Source organism: Chelonoidis abingdonii, chromosome 7 (genome assembly GCF_003597395.2).
Source record: "Chelonoidis abingdonii isolate Lonesome George chromosome 7, CheloAbing_2.0, whole genome shotgun sequence".
Classification (NCBI taxonomy): Eukaryota; Metazoa; Chordata; order Testudines; family Testudinidae; genus Chelonoidis; species Chelonoidis abingdonii.
The window spans coordinates 38,512,041-38,534,215 of NC_133775.1; the positions used below are offsets into that span (position 1 = coordinate 38,512,041).

At 40.5% G+C, this 22,175-nt stretch overlaps 1 protein-coding gene across 1 annotated transcript in view; it reads left to right on the forward strand.

The window, feature by feature from the left end:
- The first annotated feature begins 9,318 nt into the window (after window positions 1–9,318).
- Window positions 9,319–22,175, forward strand: part of PALMD (palmdelphin) — a 68,455-nt gene continuing 55,598 nt past the window's right edge. The window contains exon 1 of the mRNA XM_032804964.2: window positions 9,319–9,354. Coding sequence (XP_032660855.2) covers window positions 9,335–9,354 — 20 coding nt within the window. The 5' untranslated portion in view covers window positions 9,319–9,334. The remainder of the gene's footprint in view (window positions 9,355–22,175) is intronic.

Here is a 22,175-nt window from a genome sequence, read left to right on the forward strand (position 1 = left end):
GATTGAACTAGAAAATAAGATACTTATTCAGTGTACAAATTAGAGGAGCAGCTGTTTTCAATATCCCTGTGTTGAAAACAACTGCTTCTCCAGTTAGTACACCGAATGCTTATTTTCTTGTTGAAAGTGTCAAACTGTCATTACAACACATACAGAAGACACTTTCAACAAGAAAGAAGGTATTTCAATCTATGCTAAATAGCAGCTTCCCTTTGTTTTTAAAATATAGACTATTTTGATTATTTCAGTAATAGTACATATTATGATGTCATTACTCATTACTACTGCTGATATGCCAAATTATATAAAAATAATTTGAAACTTAAAAAAAATGACATTTTTCAAGATGAAGTGTTTCCATTTATTTTAACAGGAAATTTCATTGAAATAGTACAGTTTCATGATAAAATATTCAATTCCAATAAAACAGCTTTTTCTAACAAACAATTTTGATGAAAAATTTCCTACCAACTCTACTTAGAGGTTCAAAATCTGGATCTGAATTTTGCAATCTGTGATCACCTGCATTTTAAAAATATTTGTCACTGTCAGTTTTGTTATTTCTATGTTATGGTTTTGCACACACAGAAAATAGTCACATACTTTCGATAAAGATGACCTTTGATAGTATACAGAAGAGAACGGAAAGAAAAAAATGTCTCCATGAGACAACACACAGCGTGTGTCCATCTGTTTTCCTAAAAGATCATTGAACTGAATACAAAATGGCTGCCTTCCTCTAGTCCATAGTGATTAAAATGAGGTTTTCAAAACCGCCTAAAGGAGTTGGACTCCCAGTTCCCATTAAAGTTAATTGAAATCCCACAGCCAAAATATCTCAGTTTTAGAGATATATACAATGAAAGCAAATGCTTGACAATTATATAACTAAATTCAGTAGAAAACAAAGTTTTCACTTCTAAAATGGGACGATTACAGAATGGTTTTGTATTTGAGATACAAGATCAAGAGTTGTTGGATTTTTCAGTTAGCTGGCAATTTTTAAAGAAAAAAATAATTCCGGATTGAATGAAATGTTTTGTTCAACCCACAACAAAATGTTTCATTTTTGGTTTTGAGCATTTAACATTTAATTTAAAAAAAAATTAAAGGAAGTTTCTAAATAAAGCCATTTCAAAAGAGAAACATTTCATTTTGAAAATATCAAAATTAAATCTTTTAAAAAATTGTTGGTTTTCTATTTTCACCAAATTATGTCAGCAAAAATTAACACCATTTTGTGGAATGTTTCAGTGTCACCAAATCTGTACATTTCCACCAAAAAAAGTTTAGTTCAAAACATTTCACCCAGCTCTAGTTGTAAACCTTTGAAAATAGATGTTTGCATCAAAAATATAGACAAGCCTCATAATTATAGGTACTAGTTTAGTATAGTTGGTGCTTGCTCATATATCCAGTTTCTCTGGCCCCAGTTTTTCCTTAAACATATTTTTGGTGGGAGAAGATGTGAACACTATAGGAACTGGCATGCCATATGTTTCCTCACTTATGGGGATGAACAAAATAAAGAATGCTTCATTTCATTTTTAAAGCAGGCTCTGAGTAATTTTGGAGTACACTGATGCCCTGTGATATCTGCAGAACACAGCACTGGGACTGTAAACTCTGTATTCCTCCTTACTTTTGTAATAAAAGAATAATGAGCTCAGCGGTGCAGAAGCAATGCACCACACTCTGAAAGATACCTCAAAGCCCATTCTGCCAATTCAGTGGCGTGTATTAAAATTAATGAGTTTCTGCTAGAGAAGGAAGGAGGTGTCCCTACATGCAAATGAAATCTCTAATCTTTACATTGTAGCACTACTGCTGAGCAAAGCAACAATCTGCACAGCTTAGTCTCAAAAGAGTTGACTGCTTTTTTTCAGGGGCAAAGTGGGGACAGAGTGAAGATGCTGCAGGAGGAAACAAAGCTTTTCAGTTACATCTTAACATTAGTGAAATCTGGATTGCTAGGAACCATTGCTTTTGCCTAATTTCATTTATATAACAGAGTGAAAAAACTGACCATGCTGAAAGCCAGCCAACACCTGAAGCTGCTAGCTCAGCCAATATAACCCTAATAGTTAATGGATCTCAGTTATGGATTATTTTTTGTTCACAGGAACAAATGTCTGGAAATGAATGCATTCAATTTATACGTTTTGATGAACATGCCTTTCACAGTAGTTTTGAGCCATTAATGAAGCATAATTGTGAAGCATCAATTGCATTGTTCCTTTATCCAATTGTAAAAAGGTGGTTTCATTAAAACTGTTCAGTTTCATCCCAAATTCTTCATGTTTCCATATCATTTCAAAGAGGAATCAATAAGACATTGCTGCATCAACATCTTTTTTTCAAGTTTCTTTTCCCGCCTCTGAGGTCCTGTGGTAGATCTGAAAAGCTATTCACCATCCTGAGGAGGAAGTCAGGAAAGTTTGACAGATGGAAAATCATTAATTTCACCAGCAGTTTCAGGACTGATGTCTCGTGGTGGGGTATGTTACCTGGAGATCTGTTCAGCGTCAGTGTGCTTTCTGCACATTTTCTTGAGGTTCAAGCCATGTCAGTTTAGTACCCTCCAGCCTCAGTTTTCAAAATGGACTGATGAATTTGGGTATCCAACTTGACAAGCTTCAGAGGATTTGGAATCTCTGCAAGTGCAGACCAGCAGTTCTTTGAAAGCTGGGTGCCTTCCAAGGTGCTTCAAGTTGAATCCCCCAAAACTGAGGCACCCTAAAACACTAGTAATTTTTGAAAATGTAAGCCCTACAGTTAAATGTTTGGCCTAATCCTGTGGGCTGTGCCATAGCAGCCTCATGGGACGCAGAGAGAGGCCAGCTTGGTGTTTAAAGGAGAAAAAAAAATACCAACCACATGGGACCAGGGCAAAGTGGAACAGCACTGATTCCTGAGCAGTGCCACTCCCTGGAACTGCACAGCTTGCAGAAGTTGTTACAATCCTAGTGCTGTAAAAACCCCTGCAGGGATCAGGGAGACGGATGGGTCCCAGATGGTGTGTTAAGTTGACAGTGGGATGGAGGCCTCTCCTGCCCATGAGCTCTGCATAGGAGCTGATAACAGTAGGGTAACCCCCTCCATCATTACTGAAAAAGGGATTCTGCACTATGATGCAGGTTCTCCCCACTCCAAATGGAGATTGGTGGAAAGCTTGAGGCAGTCTCCCTGGATGTGCTCCCTAGCGGGCTGTTCACCCAGGAAGGAGGATTCAGGCTATTAATCTTCGTACAGACAGATTTTAGGCCAGTAGTTGTCAAAGCACCTTGCACTAGGGATCAGCCTCCAAAGAGATCTCTCAAAACTGAGTGCTTGGGCAACAAAATAGAAGATTAAATTCAATGCTGATAAATGTAAAGTAATGCACACTGGAAAAAATAATCGTAACTGTACACACAAAATGATGGGGTCTAAATTAGCTGTTGCCACTCAAGAAAGATCTTGGAGTTATTGTGGATTGTTCTCTGAAAACATCTGCTCAAAGTACAGGAGCAGTCAAAAAAACCTAACAATGTTAGGAACCATTAGAAAAGGGATAAATAAGACAGAAAATATTATAATGCCACTAAATAAGACTATAATACACCCGCACCTAGAAAACAGCATGCAGTTCTGGTCACCCCATCTCAAAAAAAGATACATTAGATTTGGAAAAGGTACAGAGAAAAGCAACAAAAATGATTAAAGGTATAGAACAGCTTCCATATAAGAAAAGATTAAGGCAGCATGCTTCCATGCTGATGATGCTCATTAAAAAAATAATGTGTTAATTTAGTTTGTGACTGAACACCTTGGGGAAGAACTGTATGTCTCCAGTTCTGTTTTACCCGCATTCTGTCATATATTTCATGTTATAGCAGTCTTGGGTGATGACCCAGCACACGTTGTTCATTTTAAGAACACTTTCATGCAGATTTGACAAAACGCAAAAGGTGGTACCAATGTGAGATTTCTAAAGATAGCTATAGCACTCTACACAAGGTTTAAGAATCTGAAGAGCCTTCCAAAATCTGAGAGGGATGAGGTGTGGAGCATGCTTTCAGAAAACTTAAAAGAGCAACACTCAGAAGCGGAAACTACAGAACTCAAACCACCAAAAAAGAAAATCAACCTTCTGCTGGTGGCATCTGACTCAGATGATGAAAATGAACATGCGTCGATCTGCACTGCTTTGGATTGTTATCGAGCAGAACCCATCATTAGCATGGACGCATGTCTTCTGGAATAGTGATTGAAGCAAGAAGGGATATATGAATCTTTAATATATCTGGCACGTAAATATCTTGCAACACTGGCTACAACAGTGCCATACGAACGCCTGTTCCCACTTTCAGGTGACATTGTGAACAAGTAGTGGGCAGTATTATCTCCTGAAAATTGTAACCAAGCTTGTTTGTCTGAGCGATTGGCTGAAGTAGGACTGAGTGGACTTGTAGGCTCTCAAGTTTTACATTGTTTTATTTTTGAGTGCAGTTATTTTTTTTTTGTACATAAGTCTACATTTGTAAGTTCAACTTTCATTATAAAGATATTGCACTATAGTCAGTATGAGGTGAATTGAAAAATACTTTCGTTTTTTATAGTGCAAGTATTTGCAATCAAAAAAATAAAGTGAGCATTGTACACTTTATATTCTGTGTTATAATTGAAATCAATATATTTGAAAATGTAGAAAACATCCAAAAATATTTAAATAAATGGAATTCTATTATTGTTTAACAGCGTGATTAATCACACGATTCATCTTTTTAATCACTGGACAGCCCTAGTATAGAGAGTCATATTGTTTTTGAATCTGAAAGTTATATGATGTGGAAAGTGCCTTTAAAGGAGTTCTCAAGGCTGATAGGCCAATAGATATAACCAGGTGTGTATGTTTCTATGCTTGGCCAGAAAGGATGTAACAGACAGCTGGAGAGCTACATGATGCCAAGAAAAGAGAAAGACAAAGATTTGTTTGTTTTCAGGATTAAGTCTAAACAGACATTCTCATAAGGACTTGAGACTTTCAAATTGCTCATAAAGTAATTTTTTGGGGGGCATTTGAAGCGTTAAATTTTAGATCTGGACTTTCATTTTCCTTTTTCCTCTGATTACAGCAATCTTGAGATACCATGTAATTGGCAGAGTTATCAGCTCTTTTGTTTTGCCTTTATTGCTGGTGGTATGTCTGATATTAAGAACTGTTAGTCACCTCATTTTGCTGATTTAATGCAAGTTATTTATCAGTTATCCCAGAAAGGCAGAACGTGAGATGCACAATTCCTATAGCCCCCTTCATTTCTGAAACAGCACAACATTCACTGCTAAGAGGAAGTCTCCTTCCTCAAGGCCCTGTAGTCAGTCACTTAAGTCCACCCTCTCTGTGTGGCCGGCCTACAACCCCACAGATACTTTTGTGTAAATCATTGTAATACCACAGAGCTCCCACAAGGGGGAAACTACACACTAGACCTAATTATATATTTAAAATGTAACTACTCTTTTATCAAAGTCAAATCAACACCTATGGCTGGACAAATTTGATGAGACTTAACTCACATGTATCCTTTTTTAAAAGCAAATATACTAAAATAAATAAATATTGCTTCCTATCTGATATAGAGATATGAATTGGGCTGTAAAGCAGTTGGGCATACATTTACTTGTAGTTAAAAATATTTAACAAACAAGCATGTTTTTATATATTATTCATTAATCAATGTTTAATATAGTTTTAAAACTTCTCTCTGAAGGCAAACTGCTTGGGCTCTATTTACGTAGCAAATATAATTTCATCAGGAGATTTCCCTCTCTAAACTATACGAGTGCACCTAACAGAAGGTTTGATTTTCCAAGTCATTAAGGCCTACTTATCTCAAATATGAGATCACTAGATTACCATGGGACTGGGAGCTAAAGGGAGGCTGAGTAGGTAGAATGGATTAATCCACTAACCTTCAACTCTGGTAATCTGAGGCCAAATGCTGGTTTAGTTTACAACTTCTATCTCTTATCTCAGTCTTCAAACTGTAGGCAGATATCAAAATTATTGAAGGCCAGATCCTGCCAGCCTTACTTACATTAAGTAAGCCTTAGCTCTAGGGAAACTCTTTCTGAAATCAGTAAGCCTACTCTTACAGCAAGTCTCTTCTCAGTCAGAGTAAGGCTGGAAGAATTTGGCCCTGAATCAGCACACAACTGGTCACTCTGGTATAACAGTGTAAATGCCAGTGGAATACAGCTCAACATTCCAGCTGACCATTAAATTTTTCAGTACTGTATCACAAATGAGGATCCCAGTCTGTCAGTTTGGACAGAACTGAAAAACTACCTTATTATGGCAGTTTAGAGATAGCACCTTTGCAGATATCCCTGGCTCTAATTTTAGCAGTAGCAGTTTTCACCAAATACTCATATTTATTTCTGATCTCTCTCTCAGCAACCCTGTGTGTGTATGTTTGCCTGTTCCCAAAGGATCCATTTAGACGAGAGACTGATATACAATGTGAATGCTGGGGGCTGTGTGTACTCTTTTGGCCAAATACTTTGTCATTTGAGCCAGACATTGACTGCAACAGAGATAGATGGTGTATTTTGAGCTGTCTAAGCATTACCCAGCTGAAAAGCCATACTTTGTCTCCTGTAAAACTTGCAGCAGTGTTTCCTTTCATTCTTCACCCCTTATAAATGGAGGTGTCATAAAAGTCATAACACTGCAAAATTCACTGGTTGCCATGAAATTATTGATCTCAAAGCATTCTGGTATGAACCATAATACATACTGATTCCACTCCCAGAGGAAAGGGGCACGAAAGAGGCTATTTTCCTTTAGGAAAAAATATTCTGTCCCTTAAGTGATAGTGCAGCTTTCCTTTAGATGCTGTTCAGAAGTTTGTTAATCATATAAGTTAGTTTTTAAGAGGGTTTCCCCCTCCCATAACATTTTACACTATTATTGGTAACATTTATCTCATTCATACTAAATCATAAGTGAAGTTTTACCATATTTGCTAGAAGTAACCCATAAAGCCTGCCATTTTCTATCACGCTGACCCACAGGGGTTCAGTTTTGGAGACAGTCCTACAATGGTGTAACTTACATCTACTGCATGTGACTTACAGTAGCTTAGCCTCATTTAGATTAATTAGGCCTCCTGTGAATTTAGCTCCCTATGGGCAGGCCTATTCACATCCCAATGGTAGCATCTGAGGAAACATACATGCCTTTACACTCACTGAGCGAGCCTAAAGTCGAGCAGTTTTCTGGTTAGATGTGTTCTCAAGAAGTGGAAATGCTTTGGTAATTATTTAGCTCTTTTCCCACTCATTAAATGAGTAAAAATATATTTTCTGTTGCACTATGGGTCTGATTTTTAAGAGGGGCTTTACCTAGCTTCCAATTTGTAGGTACTGTACTTGTGATATGTACCTCAAGTTTATCCAAACCCAGGATTTTAAATGACTCCTGTCTCATGACCCTCTACCATTCTTATAGAGTGTGCTTCTCTGCCCTTAACAGGAGCAGGCAGCAGCACTAGTCTTTTTCCTGCTCCTCTCAAATTTGGTACCTATGTGACTTCCCAGATACAGATGCCTCAGACTGCAGAGGACTTTAAGCCCTAACTAGTCTGAGATTTCTTAGGTTGTTGTGCCTTCTAGAGTACCATTCTTGGGAAATACTCTAGACATCAGCAGCAGATTGTCAGTATCCAATAAAGGCAAAGATGAAGGAATTTGAATAGGTTTCCCCAGTTTCAGTTCAGTTTAGAGTTGGTTCTAGTCTGAGGTGGCTTAACCTTGTGGTCTTCACACACACCCCAACCCTTCTACTGCTAAGGTTTTTTTCCTTAAGACCTTTTATCCTCTCCTCTGAATGACAAATATTCACAATCACTATTTCACTTAGGAATGTCATTTCCTTCTCTCCATGGAGATTTTGTGCACACAGTAATGCTACATTCCATTTCAATAAAATTCTTTCATATGGTGGAGCAGTGAAGTCCATACAGATTTGACCTGATTAAGCAGTGAAGGACTTGGGCCAGTTGGCCAACTCATACATCCCTTCTTGTGGGCACAGAGCAGGCCGTGAAGGCCTGTTACATAGGGGGCAGGACACAGAGCTCACACAGAGTTCATTCCTGCTGCACACTACAAAGCTGTGAATGAATCCTTCCACGTCACAGTAGACAGATTCCCCCAGTCGTTTCCCTACAGAGAAAGATCAGACTATACTGCTTGTGGGGGATCCTGAAGTTGTAGTAGTGGCAGTGAGCTATGCTGACTGTCCACCCAACAGCTAATTTACCCAAGCAGTGTCCAGAACAAAGATTTGCCCTAATACAACCGCACCCACATATATTACATAACTCCAAGTTCCAGATTTATCAAGTTAAATATTTACTAATATTGCTGTGACTAGCAAATCTTTTACAGTAACAACATGAGTGTGGGGCTGGCATGTTTAAATCAATACATGATTTCCTAGAATATAGCCTGGTAGCATGGAGCTCTTAGCTCCACTGAGGAAAGTGGTTTCTAAAAATGATTCAAGCTATGAGATTTTTTTTTTTTGGTATAAACACTATCAATGCTGGCCAATCATTCATGCAAGCATCTGAATAAAGGAGTCCAATAGAACAGCATTAGATGGAGTCTATCACTTGTATCTTTCTCCCATGCAGTCTCTGACCTACATTAATTTATGAAGTGGCAGTAGTGACTACGACAGAGTGAAACAGTCTCTTGATTTCATTTCTACAAAGTCATGGAACAGAAGGTAAGAGCCCAACTTACACAGCCTGAATGCTATTTTTGAGAAACTTGGCACACAAAATTCAGGTCATTTCCTGGCAAAGAGTTTTTATACTCTGCAGTCAGCTTTTTCCTTGATGGAGTTATTTTAAAAAATAAATAATAATGAAGTTTTCGTTTTATATCTGTACAGTGTTTCACATTTGTGTTAGAGGGCATTTGTGTCAGACGAGAGGATAGGCCAGATCTCATGCTGGTTTAAATGAGCATAACTTCAGTACAGCTATATCAATTTACAACAGCTGAAGGATCTGGACATACATTCAAAGTCTGAGCTACAGAAGCCTTCATATATCTCAGTGCAATTGCAACAATTCTTTGGGAAGGAATTTAACTTCAGTTGTGTTGAATATGAGTGATGTAACCCTCTTTCTATAAATTTCATAAGATCCTGTTTTATTATCTAATGATAGGAGGCTGCAGTAGCACAAAGTGGACTTAAACTGTAAACCAGAGGAACCCTACATATCAGCAATCACAGCTTACTTATGTGCTTTTGCACTAATTTGTACTATCTGAAATGGAACGGTCAGTTTTGAGGTAAGGAAGTCTGATTAGCTGCCTTTGGTTTAACAGGTATTCTATATAACAATATGGTGAAAAGAGGTGGAAAAAGTTATTCTGAGACGTGTCACCACAGTCAGACGAGTACAAACAAAGTAACCATTTGTCCATTAATGTGCATCTTATTGTTCAGTTATTTGAAGTCTAATACTTTAAACAACTGAACAATAAGAATTGTCTTAAGAGTTCCACAAAATAAGGCTTTTGTCACTTCTTTCAGGAAAAGATTCCACAATCTGAAATCTCACTCACAGGAAGTTCACATTTATCTTCTAGGGTTAATTTAAGTATTTCTAGTTATGCTCCTCTTATTGATTCCTCTCCACTGGCCCTTTAAGTATTTGCAGGCTGCCTCCTGCATCTTAATCACTTAGTTAAGTTATTCATGTTTAGCTCTTTTAATTTTCCCTCCTAAGTCAAAACTTCCAGCTGTTTGATCATTTGTCACTCTTCTCTGAATTCTCTCTTATGTGTCTACAACTTCTTGCAATTGGTCCTGCAGCCATCGAATCCTCTTACATACATATTAGTTTTCTGATGCCTACATGTGATTCTCCCCTCATGGCTATTTCTTTTTGCACAAGTCCTCTAATATTAAGGCTTCCAATTTTCATTTCAAAACCAACACACAAAAATTAGACATGGTCACAGACATTACTGTGCTTTCAGTTAATAAATCAGCAGCATCTGAACTAGAATCTGGATAAAAATTTACTGACCTCTTTCCATACTGTTTTCTCTGTCTCAACATCGCATTTAATTATGAAGAATTATTGTTCCTTTAAGTTTAGATAAAAGCAGGACCATAATGTAAGCGATTTAATTTCAGTGTGTTTACTCAGAAGCATTATTAAAAGCCATCCTGGTTAGTAACTAGGAATGTACAATCTCACTTGTTGCCATAATCTTGTCCCATAATAATCGTATCAGGTCATGAAGTTCAAGAATGAACGTGGTGACAAGATGTTAGGTTCCATAAGGAATGGGATGGTAAATCCTACAAGTAATATTATAAAGCCTTTATGCAAATAAATGGTGGGGCCTCATCTGGAACACTGCATACAGTACCGGTTACCCTAGCTCAAAAAGGATATTGAACTACAGGGGGGTCAGCAACTCAAACCTTTTTTGCAGAACCCTCTTTTGTCAACAGGGAAACAAATACATCATCATCATCATCACCACAATCCCCACTCCAGAATTTTAGTGCTTCAGATAAAATCTCTTTCTAGCAATGTCATGGGAAACTGCACTCAGAAATCCAGGCTCTGGTGGAACATAAATTAATTCTAGAGCCCACAATCCCTCACCCAGAATACCTTGTTGCCAGGCAGTATTAGCTCAAGTACTTTGGATTTCAGCTACTGTGATCTCACACAAACAGAGGCAGTCACTCAAGTAGCTGTGCGTCAAACCATTTTAAAAAGGGATCTCAAACTGGACACCCATGAACTGAAGCAACCCAAGCACAATATCTTAAACTTCACCCAGCAAATTAACTGGTAGTCAGTGCCGCTCACAGACCAAGGGGTGTGGGGGGGGAGATTCTCCACTTTCAACAGAACATTACAGTGTATTTCATTTTGGCCAGCTACCTCTGACAACATTAATTTCTTCTCCTGATCCTCAGAGGATTCAATTTGCTGGTGACTGAAATAGATCTAGTGCAGGGGAGATTCATATTAAAAGCACTTTTTTCCAGGGTCAGAGTACTGGCTGGACTGTGACCAAGCTGGATACAGCATGACTACAAAGAGCAAAAGGCACATAGCAAATAGACACAGACACAGCCTGGCACCGTGTGTATCACCTCCGTGCCCTGGTCATGGACTTTATGATCACTTACACTGGGCTATGCAACTGATAGCAGCCTTTATCTTGCACACAAAGCTACGTGAGTCCATGTGATTTCACTAATGGAATCATTTGGGTGCAGCAGAAAAAGTTCATGCTCATCTGGGTCTTGTTACAAAGGCCTGTAGAGGAGCTGTGGAGAGGACAGAAAGGTCAGGCTGTTGAAGGTGGTGGTCTAGACTGAATCAGAATAATATAAGGTAGTTGTGTGAGCAATTTGTAGCCATAATAAAGCATAATAATCAAGGCAGGAATCACAAGCCACCACTTGCTTGGCTCGCTTTCAGATGGCAGTTTTCTGTAAGTATCCCAGCAGAGGAGAACTTTAGGGAGGGATTTGTATAAGGACAAGGTGGTACTTCTGGATTGTGTTAATTTAGGACTCTACGCAAAATACAAGAATCTGCTTAAAGCGTCTTCAACTTGAATGATGTGGAGGCTCCGATGGAAAAAAAAAAAAGATTCACAATGTAGGGTGAATCACAGGGCCAGATCCTCAGATCCCAACATTCATAGCGCCATTGACTATTGGTTTACACCAGCCGAGGGTCTATGTCATATTTTTAGAGAAGGGGACAACATAGGCTTGATTCCTCACAGCCTTGTATAGTCAGTTTCATCTGTGCAGTGAGGATGTAAAGTACTACCCTTCTGATTTACCACCATCTCAGTACTTTGCATTGGTGTAAGTGATGACAAAGTGAAGGGCAGTGAAGAACAAAGCCTGCAGCAAGCACTCTAATGGTCTAGTTATACCCACTCTTCTGTTCTCTCACACTGACCTCTTCACTCATTAATTTCATTTGTCTCTATTGGAGCTCATGGAGTTCTGCAGCCACCCTTTCGCCACAAATCCTGTGCACTTCAGCATGAGTTAATTTATATTGATTACAAAGTTAAACAAGCAGCAAGATTCTAAAGTACCAGTGATCAGGCAGGAAGTGAGAAAGACCCTTGCTAAAAAGACAACCTACATGAACATCACAACTATGAACCACGAACCAAAAAGTTTCAATCATTGTGCCACAGGGCCTGTTGGCCAAGAGCTAATTCTGCAGCTAGATTACCTAAATTTGATTAACACACCTGGAAAAAGGAGCGCTCAAATAATATTGGAGGCAGAATAATTTTTAAAGAGTGAAAAGCAATGCAAAGAGTCAGAAGGATTTGGATTATTTTAGCTCCATTATGCTAGAATTAAATGCATAGAGTTTTGTTGTGCTGATATTCCAGTTCATTTTCCTTGGTGGACATACCAAGCACTGAATAAATAGTTCAATATAGGTCTTTGGATAATTAAAATCCTCCTGTTATTCTGTGATTTAGTTCCTTGTTTGCTTTATAACTTTGTACTCATCTTTGACTGCACAATAAAATCCCTGAAAGATGCACACAACAGCAGTTTTAGGTACGTTGTCACACAATGCATGCTCCAAGGGATCACTGACACAGCAAGCATTTGACAGGCCTCTCAGTTAATGTTCTTTTGAAAACAAATAAGTGAAGCAACTGAGAGGTTCTTGAACTTCTCAGCATTTCTGCTGAGTGACCTGACACCAAGTGATTGATCAGTCACATTCTCATGCTTCCTATATTCCTGCTAGCAACTATTTTCAGCATTTACACTAAGATTTAATATATTTAAATCAATCAACTTAAAGTGCTGCATTGATAAATGCCACAGGAAAATTATAGTAAAGCATGAATTTACTTTGAACTGAACAGCCCATTCATCAGATTCCGCCCCCCGCATAAACTATCTACCCTAAAGGGCCATTCAGTTCTACAGTTAAAGTCACAGAAAGCAGGACATGCAAAGATTTTTTTCTAGTGATGTTAACTTAGTTGTGTTTTCATTCCTGTGGGCCTATTCTCATTTACACTAATTTTTTCACCTGTGAAACTACATCAATAGGTCCTGAGAGGAGGAGTAATTCTGTTTACACAACTCAAGAACTGCATTGTCCCCTGACAGCATGGGGGATAAAGTGACTAGCAATGCTGTTATAGTGACATAAAACTGCCGAGAGGAGAGAGAGAAGAACTAGCGCTGCAATATCACCTAGCCTCCATCCAAAACTGCAAAAGGCCCTTTACAGGAGCACTGCATACATCGTCTCGCACTGTGGCTATGCCTGACATTTTTGACAGTGGCCACTTCCAGAGCTGGGTCAGCCAGCTAATAGGAGAGCTGGAGATGCCTTTGCAGGTCTACAGCTCCACTCTGAGATAGGCATTTAACCACCAGAGACCTGGGCTTCAGTTTCCACTGGAGGCTCCAGCTGGAATCTGGGAGTGAACCCATCTGTTTTACATATCTCTAAATCAGCAGAAGGAGGTAGACCAAACCAGTATCCATGCACAGAGTTACATTTCCTCCTGCATTGCCTGCCCTCCCTCTTTGCCAAATCTCCTTTTTGGAAATAAGGCCACCTCCACTAAGAATAAAGTCTACCGGAGCATAAAGGGAGAACAATCTTCAACACTTAGTGAATGCTTACAATGCTCATTTTGATGCAAATTCCCAGAATGCTATACTAACTGACAACTATTTCAAGGTCTTATACCTTGGACACGTGCCCAAGGTATAAGAACAATGCCCAGTCTACTTGGGTATTCACGTTAAACTCACCTTTTCTGCTTTGGCTATATACCATGCACACTTACATACCTTCCATACAATAGGCAGAAGCACAAGACACTTCCTTCAGTAAAAAGTTTCCATTAGGCTGGGAACAGATAGAATTGGCACTGCTGGTTGAAGAAACAGTGAGTCAGAAAATGCATCATCTGTTACTTAAGAGCACAAAGTGGAAAATTAATGAGTGTTACTGTTAATCTTGAAGCATGGGTTTGCCCATCAATTAGAGTTCAGGTGTGAAGGCTGCTTGATAGCAAGTGCTGTATTTGCAGCTAAATATTTGTGTAGCACCTGGATGGAATGCCAGGCATGTGACTTGTATTTGTTACTTGTGTGGATTTGTTCTACTGAAGTCATCTAAAGGAGCTTGCCAAACCAGTGAGATCAGACTGGAAATCTAATTCAAGGATTGTCAAGTGTACAGCAGCAAAACCACACTTCTTTAGAGAAACAGGCAGCCACGGAGAAAATGCAATGGCCAGTAGCAAAGATCTGAGGTTGGATTATGCCTTGGCTGTTATGTGGGTACACAGACGTGAAGAAAAACAGCTTCTACTGTATGTCCTGCTTCTAAATGGGAAGGGCCAGTCCCTGCACTCAACGGACCACAGGTTTTTCACCCTTGAGGAGCAACTCATGCCAGAGGTTGAGCTGAAACCAAATCCTTCTCCACTTGTGCTGCCCAAAAGAACAGACCAGGTGAACAAAGGGGAGCACTGAGCCACATCCTGACCTATCCCTGAGAGTGCTGGGGAGCTCCTTGTGCTGCTCATCACTTAACCTGGATACAAGATTGTGTACAGAATGCCTTTTTTTGCCATTTCATTGGTTGCTCTACTTACTGCTGAATGGCACTGCCTCCTGGCAGTTCTGGAGATTAGCTCAGTCAGGCTGATGCTCCTTCCAGCAGTTACATCCCCTCAGTTTCTCCCCTCTCTCTCTCTCTCTCAGAGGCCACAGTTGTCCACTTCATGACTCTACCCAGGTCACTGTAGTGATTTCCCCTCCCGGGGGGTGGAGAGGAGCATATCAAGGTTCCTGCTCTCCAGCAGTCTCAGGCAGTTTTCTGCCTCACAGTGCCACTCCCACAGTGGCTGGCAGGGAACCCAGGTCCACCCTCTACTCTAGGTTCTGGCTCAGGGACCCTCTACCCAGCAACCAATGTCCATTCCCTGCACCTTTCTGCCTTTCCCTGTGTCACTTTCATACTTCCTCTCCTTCCCCACCGCTCTGGGTTTGCCAGTCTCTTCCATCCCTTCTCCCAGGGAGCAACTTTAGACAACCTCCAAGCCCTCTTGCCAGGGAGAGGCTGCTTCTCTCTAATTAGCTGCATCCAACCTAAAGTTCCTCCATTTGCAGCCTAATTAGCTGATTGGGCCCATCTGGCCCAATTCAGCTCTTCCAGGGCCAATGTGTGGAGCACACCCTATCTCCAGCCAGTATTTTTGGCATTAGGAATCCTTTAAATGCAGTAACAGAGATTGAATAGCACCAGTAAAATAACCTCCACCCTAAATAGCCTGTCTTCTCATTAAACTACAGAATAGTGACTGTTCAATCGGAATGCTAAAGTGTTTTCATATGATTTATATTTTACTGACTGATGAGAGGAGAACACTGTCACATATATCCATAGTAAATCAGACCTAGAGGGGACCAGGGTGACTCATACTGAATAATAAAGGAACTGAGCTGCAATGCAATAATTTAAAGAAAAGCTTTCAACATGGATCCTCCCAGAGGGCTTTGTTGAATCCTCAGTGCCAAGACTATATGGACCAAATTCAGCTATGTTATAACTCCAACTTCAGTAGTTACACCAGGGATGAATTTAGTCTAGCTGGCTTCTGTCTCTTCTGCCTCACTATTATATTCCAAGTAGTAAGTTAGAAGTCTCAAGAGGTACTAAACCAATCAGGTTTCCCTCTCCCCTAATGTATTGTATGCAAACAAGAGAGTTCCCCAGCAGATTCAGAATGGCCCTGCTGATTTGTGTCTTGGCTATCATTTGCTCACATGCTGCTGTGGGAGAGCAAAGATTCACCCTTTCCAAACAAATCCTCTCCAATTGTCCTTACAGCTGGAGAGTAACTTAAAACAGTGCAGTGAAACTTACCAGCAAATGAATGTACTTTGTCAGGGGGCTTGGACTGGGCGCCAAAACAAAATCTGCTACAGACCGAATCCTGCTATTGCTACCATTTGTTTTCATGAAGGCCTGGCACTAGCACTGTTCCAGGGTCTGAGTCTGACACTGAATTTGCATGTGCAGATCTTTGCACCTGGCAAGAACTCCAGGATCACCTCCACAGTCCGTGCACCACACAGGAAGTGGACAGGTCTGTATAGTCTAAGAGGAAGTCAAACAACAAATCAAATGAAATAACCTGTTAACCATTGTACTGCTCATTATAACAAGACCCACACAGGAGACATCTCTCATTCCTCCTCACTTTTCAAGATGACTCCTTCGCTGCAGCAAGCTGAAAACCAAACTCAATTAGTTCCTAGAGGGCCATTTTTACTTTACTTTAGAATTAAACAATTCTATGACAATTCTGGTTTTTGACATGCAAAGCTATAAATGTAGATGGGGCCAGAATTCAGCACCTATGAGTGGGATTTACACACACATTCAAAAAGAGTTGTTTCAAAATATGTAGCTCACTCCAAGGTACCTCATGCCTCATCATGATCCCACAGTGTGCACAGAGGAGACCTTCCTGTCTAGTGGGAATTCAGCTGGAAGTAAAAAGTGGTATTTCCCACACCTTTCAAGATCTCAGGTGCAGGAAAGATTTGGATTCTCTATTCTGACTAGTATAACTTCACTATATCTATCAAAGCAACAGGCTGTGGTATTTAATCTTCTTTACGGACACCATTCTAAAGGTACCTAGACTAGATGTTTGGCTTTATAAAACTAACCCACATGAAAGAAAGCTATTTTAGAAAGCTAATCCCAAAGGACCTACAAATGGAATAAAAACTGCCTTCGTTTCTCCCTCTGAAAGTTACCCTATGCAATCTAGCTTCCTAGTTCACTTGAGTGTTATATAACAACTGTTATCTTGCAGTTAGTCCCCTGTGCATAGAATAACTGCTAAGCTATTTTTTTCAAAGCTTCATCCCCGGTGATGCTATAAAGAAGAGAAATTATGCTGCACAGTCAGAACCTTCTTAATGAGACTGCTCTCTCCAAATAATTAAAGCTATAGTTTTCCCCCCACCAAGTGAGAGCTAGCTCAGTGTTGCAATCAATGGATTAAAGTACCTTTGAACCTAACATTTCAGACCTGGGATTAACATCACTTGTAGTTGTTTTTTCACAGAGAACCCGAGTCTCCATATATTTATGCCTGTGTAAATCTGAACTAACTCCCTTGAAGTCTATGTAGTGAAGTTTTGAAGTGATGTCAAGGAGAGGAGAATCAGGCTCATTATATTTAATCTTTGCCAAGTTGCTCTCAGCTGATTCATTTGATAATAGTATGTCCACAACAACATAGCTTTGAAAGACTAGAGTACTATATGGGGTTTTCATATGTTATTGGTGTACAAGTGATATCTAGCCACCCACGCAGGTACTCAGATAGCACCCCTAACCACAGTATCTGAGTGCTGTATACATTAGCAAAAATAGGTTTCATCTCCATCATGAAAATGAATAATGAGAATGGTTGGAATAACTGCTGGCAGCTGTCATTGTGAGCAGTCACCATTTCAGGCTCTCAGAAGAGGGGTATCACCTATTACTACTCGAATTTTCAGCTCAAACATGTATGATTGTGCCCTTGTGTTTTTTTCAAGCCATGCTGGAGTCCATGTCATGCTCCATCTTTACATGGCATGACAACAATCCAGCTTTCTTCATGGGCAACACTGGAGCTTACCATGATGTGCCGTATGATTTAGATCGAATCTACCCATCTGCCACAGAGGGCAAGTCTGCAAGACTTGGCAGGTTCAGCTCTGTGGTACTTCCAGCCTCTGTGATTTTTGTTTGGAAGTGCTGCCTCTGATTCCTGCTGAACTGGCAAAGCTAACTGTGCTGTTAGTCATCCCTTTCATTCTATCCCTTCTGCTACAAACAATGATTTGTCACTCTGTTACTCCTCTGCTATTATTCCACCCGATGTCATAGTGACTCCTGCTTATTGCATGCCCTGTAACTCAATTTATTTGTCAGAACGGGGAGATCAGCTGAGCAAGCTGGCCTGCCTCATTCTCAGGGTGTGAGCAGGAACTATTGATTAGAGAGCTTTCTACTTCTAACATGCCACGTCTGTTTTTGCTCAGCACAGTGACCAGACTGCAGATTGTGAGCATTGCTTCACAAGCAGCCTGCTTCCTCCTATACCCATTGATTCTTTCCAAACAGCCTGTGTGACCTCTGGTTCTCATGATGCAAGAAGGATGGTGATAATTGGAGAGGGTTCAGAGAAGAGCCACAAGAATGATTAAAGGGTTAGAAAAATGCCTTATAGTGATAAACTCAAGGACCTCAATCTATTTAGCTTAACAAAGAGAAGATTAAGAGGTGACTTGATTCCCAGCTATAAGTACCTACGTGAGTAACAAACATTTAATAACTGGCTCTTCAGTCTAGCACATAAAGGTAGAACATGCTCCAGTGGCTGGAAGTTGAACCTAGACAAATTCAGACTGGAAATAAGGAGTAATTTTTTAACAGTGAGAAATAATTAAACTTTGGAACAATTTGCCAAGGATTATGGTGGATTCTCCATCAGTGGTAACTTTTTAACCAAACTGAATGTTTTTCTAAAAAATATGCTGGAAGTTCTATGGCTTGTGTAATACAGGTGGTCAGACTAGATGATCACAATGGTCCCTTTTGGTTTTGAAATGTACGAATGATCACATCCCGAGAGCCCCACTTCTTGGAGTGATAAAAACTCTATGATCTGTTCCATACACACCCATGCCCTGTCCAAATGTAGTGTATTATCTGAACATTTCAGGAAGTATTTATTGCTTTGAGTCAGGGAGCCAGAGTTAAAATCAGATCAGTGGCTAAAGAAGTGATACTGAAAGTCAGACGAAGGTAACCAACAAATAGGAAGCAGACTGGTTGCTTTTTCGGTTTCATTTTATGCTTTGTTATTTTTCTGGCTCTGCACTATCCATTCTGGCTAATTTCCCACCCTCCACCCCCCAGCAGCAGCCATCTGTCAATACCACCAGCCCTGCCATGTCTCCCACAATGATATACTTGCCCTTTGATGGACTCACCTGCCAATGCCCTACAGTCACCAACCCATCTGCTTCCTTTTTAAAACAGCTTGAGGCTAGTCTTACATTGTGTTTCTCCAGGAGTCTCTCCCGCTGTTACCCCCGTTTCATTTGATAAGCTCTACAGCACCCTGTCAGGCCAGGTCAACAGTGGGGAAATATGTTTAATTTATTTTCTAACATGACATTAAACAACTTAGTAGCCATGTGAGCAGGGTCTAAAAGCTGCAGTTAAACATAGGAGGTGGCCCAGGGTTAATAAGCTAATGTGTTTTTAAATATGACAATCCTCGATCACACTAAGTCCAAACCTATGGAGTGTTAGTTAAAGTACATTAACACATGTTCTAACACACTGCACTTTCCCCAGTGTAGATAAGACATTCTCTATTGTTGGCAAGGCAAATTCTGTTAGGCCGGGAGAAACAGATTGGATCACAGACCCAATAGCTGGGAGGCATTGAGGCAAGGCCTCCATGAAGGTCCATTTATCTTCTAAGTTCCTCAGGGCAGGGACTATTGCCTGTGTTTGTAGGACCCTAGCACAATGGGACCCCAGTCCTCATCAGAGCCTGTAGGTGTATAAAGAACCTGTGATATCTCTGCATACCACAGCTGCCTGGAGGAAAAGAGAGGTTATTTATGGTAGATGTGTAAGAGAAATATCTGATTTTTCTGGGACTTAAGTAGAAAGATACACATTTTCCCAGTGTGCACAGAAAGCAGGTGACTAGTACTGAGTAACATGTTGCTATCGCGTCTCCTAGATACTGTGGTGACTTGTGCTCTATAAATACCTTAGATGTAATCTGTCTTTGTGCAGTGCCAGTTACTGAGCCAGACGCAATTATATGTTTGAGAATCTCTATGCATTGGCATATCAAATGCTGTTCAGAATCCAACACATAGTTACTCAAGTCTTTTAAAATAAAGCAACCTGCAGTTGCTACACATGTGCGGTTATTACACGTGGAGGCAAATTTTCAGAAGTTTGACACTCACACTCCAAGCAGATTTTCCAAAGCATTCACATCTCCTTTTGAAAATCTGGCACCTAAGTGAGCTCAGTATGTTCTGGGTTGAACTATTTAGAAAAGTCAGGCCATAAGTGACAGAATGGGAACTGAACTTTTGAAAAAACCTTCCCCCAGTTGTGAATAATGAGCACTTGAAAAATCTGGCCCTCATACCCACACAATGACTTTTGAAAACGGTAGTTGTGTGTGCTACAACAACAGCTATACAAAGTCAAAAAGATTTTGCTGTGCAGTGCAGAGATCTTGCAGTAGGCAGTCACTGCTATTTATATTTCCCTCCTGCATATCAAAATGGTGGCTTTTGCACAAGCTCAGGATTTCTCCTGCAGCTAAGACAGCCCATGTCTGAACCTCCATCCTCCCAGGGTGAAAAACATCCCTCCTTGCCAATTCCAGCTTCCGACATCAGTGAATTCCTAACATCAATCTGGGGGCTGATTTAGGAGAGCACTAAGATGTGATTTGAACTGTGGCCCTTCAGGCAGACAGATAGCCTATTGTACTTGAGCAGCCTAAGAGTGCAGAGAATTGAGGAGCCAGCCAAGCCGCCGCACTGCCACAGAAATTTTTCAGACACTAAATCACATGACAGGCTTTTCCTTTGGCAGAGTGACAGGTGCAGGTTGCACTTATTAAATGAAGCTACTACTAAAAAAGGATGGTGAGATCATGAAAGGATTAGCATATGCGCGTCTGTTCAAGGGCAAATCACATTTGCTGATGACAGCTATGGTTTATGTGGCTGCGGCTGGGAAAGAGCCATCCCCTCAGTCAAGGATTCTTCCCAAGCAATTCATTAAAAATAATAAGTTATGGATTCCAACAGAGCAAAGTGGTATACTGCATTGGAAATAGAGTAATACCAGGAAGAGAAGAAGTGTTCTGGAGTCAGAACGTCGTTTAAAAAACTAGAGAATATGTTAAGGCTTAGATTTATCACTGCCAATCATAAGGTAGGGTTTTATCCTGAAAGGTACTAAGTACTATTGACTCGATACAGTAAAATACTTAGCTGTGTGCTTAACTTTAAGCACGTGCTTCAGTCCCATTGACTTCAGTGGGAGTTAAAGCACCTCTTTAAGTACTCCTTTGGATTGCAGTGACAGGCAGTAGCAGAATTATGAAGTCACAATAATTTCCGAGATCAGCTACTTCAGTGGGATAATTTTAGCAACAAATCAATAATTAGCTCTTTACTGTCAGTTGTTACTGGTATTCTGCGTGAACACTAGTAAGGAAGAATTGCTGCAATCAGCCTTCTTGAGAGTACATTTGTTTTTCCAACTGACAAACTGTAGTTTCAGTTGGATTTAGTGTACTTTCCTAGCCTAAACTGCCATGCAGTGAACCGTTAAATAGCTGTTATATTCCTCCCCAAGGGTGGAATGCATTACTCTGGGCTTGGCTACACTGGAGAGTTGCAGCGCTGGTGAAGGGGTTACAGCGCTGCAACTCACTCTATGTACACACTTACAAAGCCCAGCCAGCGCTGCAACTCCCTGGCTGCAGCGCTGGTTGTACACCTGGTCTGATTGGGGTGTAGCGATTCCAGCGCTGGTGATGCAGCGCTGCTCATCAGGTGTGGACACCAACAGCACTGTTATTGGCCTCCAGGGTATTAAGAGGTATCCCAGAATGCCTGTCCGCAACAAACCGGAAGAATGGCTGAACGACGAGCTATCAAAAACAAACACAGCTGCTCTTTGCTCCAGCGAGCGAGCGAGCCGAGGCAGGGGAATTGCTTTGGAATGTTCACAGCTGTTTTGTTTGAAGGGAGAGGGGAGTCCGTGTTGAGCAGCTGCTTATGTGGTCTGAAGGCTATTTAGGAGTGCATAATTTGCATTTAGTGAATAAGAGAGGGGTGGGGGAAGGGTCAAAACTTTTTAAATGATTGAAGGTAGCTGTTGTGTATCTTCCAGTCGTTAGAACTTGCAAGGCAGGGAGCTGAGAACAGCTGCTAGTGTTTGCTTGAGGAGAGAAACAGCATGGCGGGGGGGAAGGGAGTCCAACGG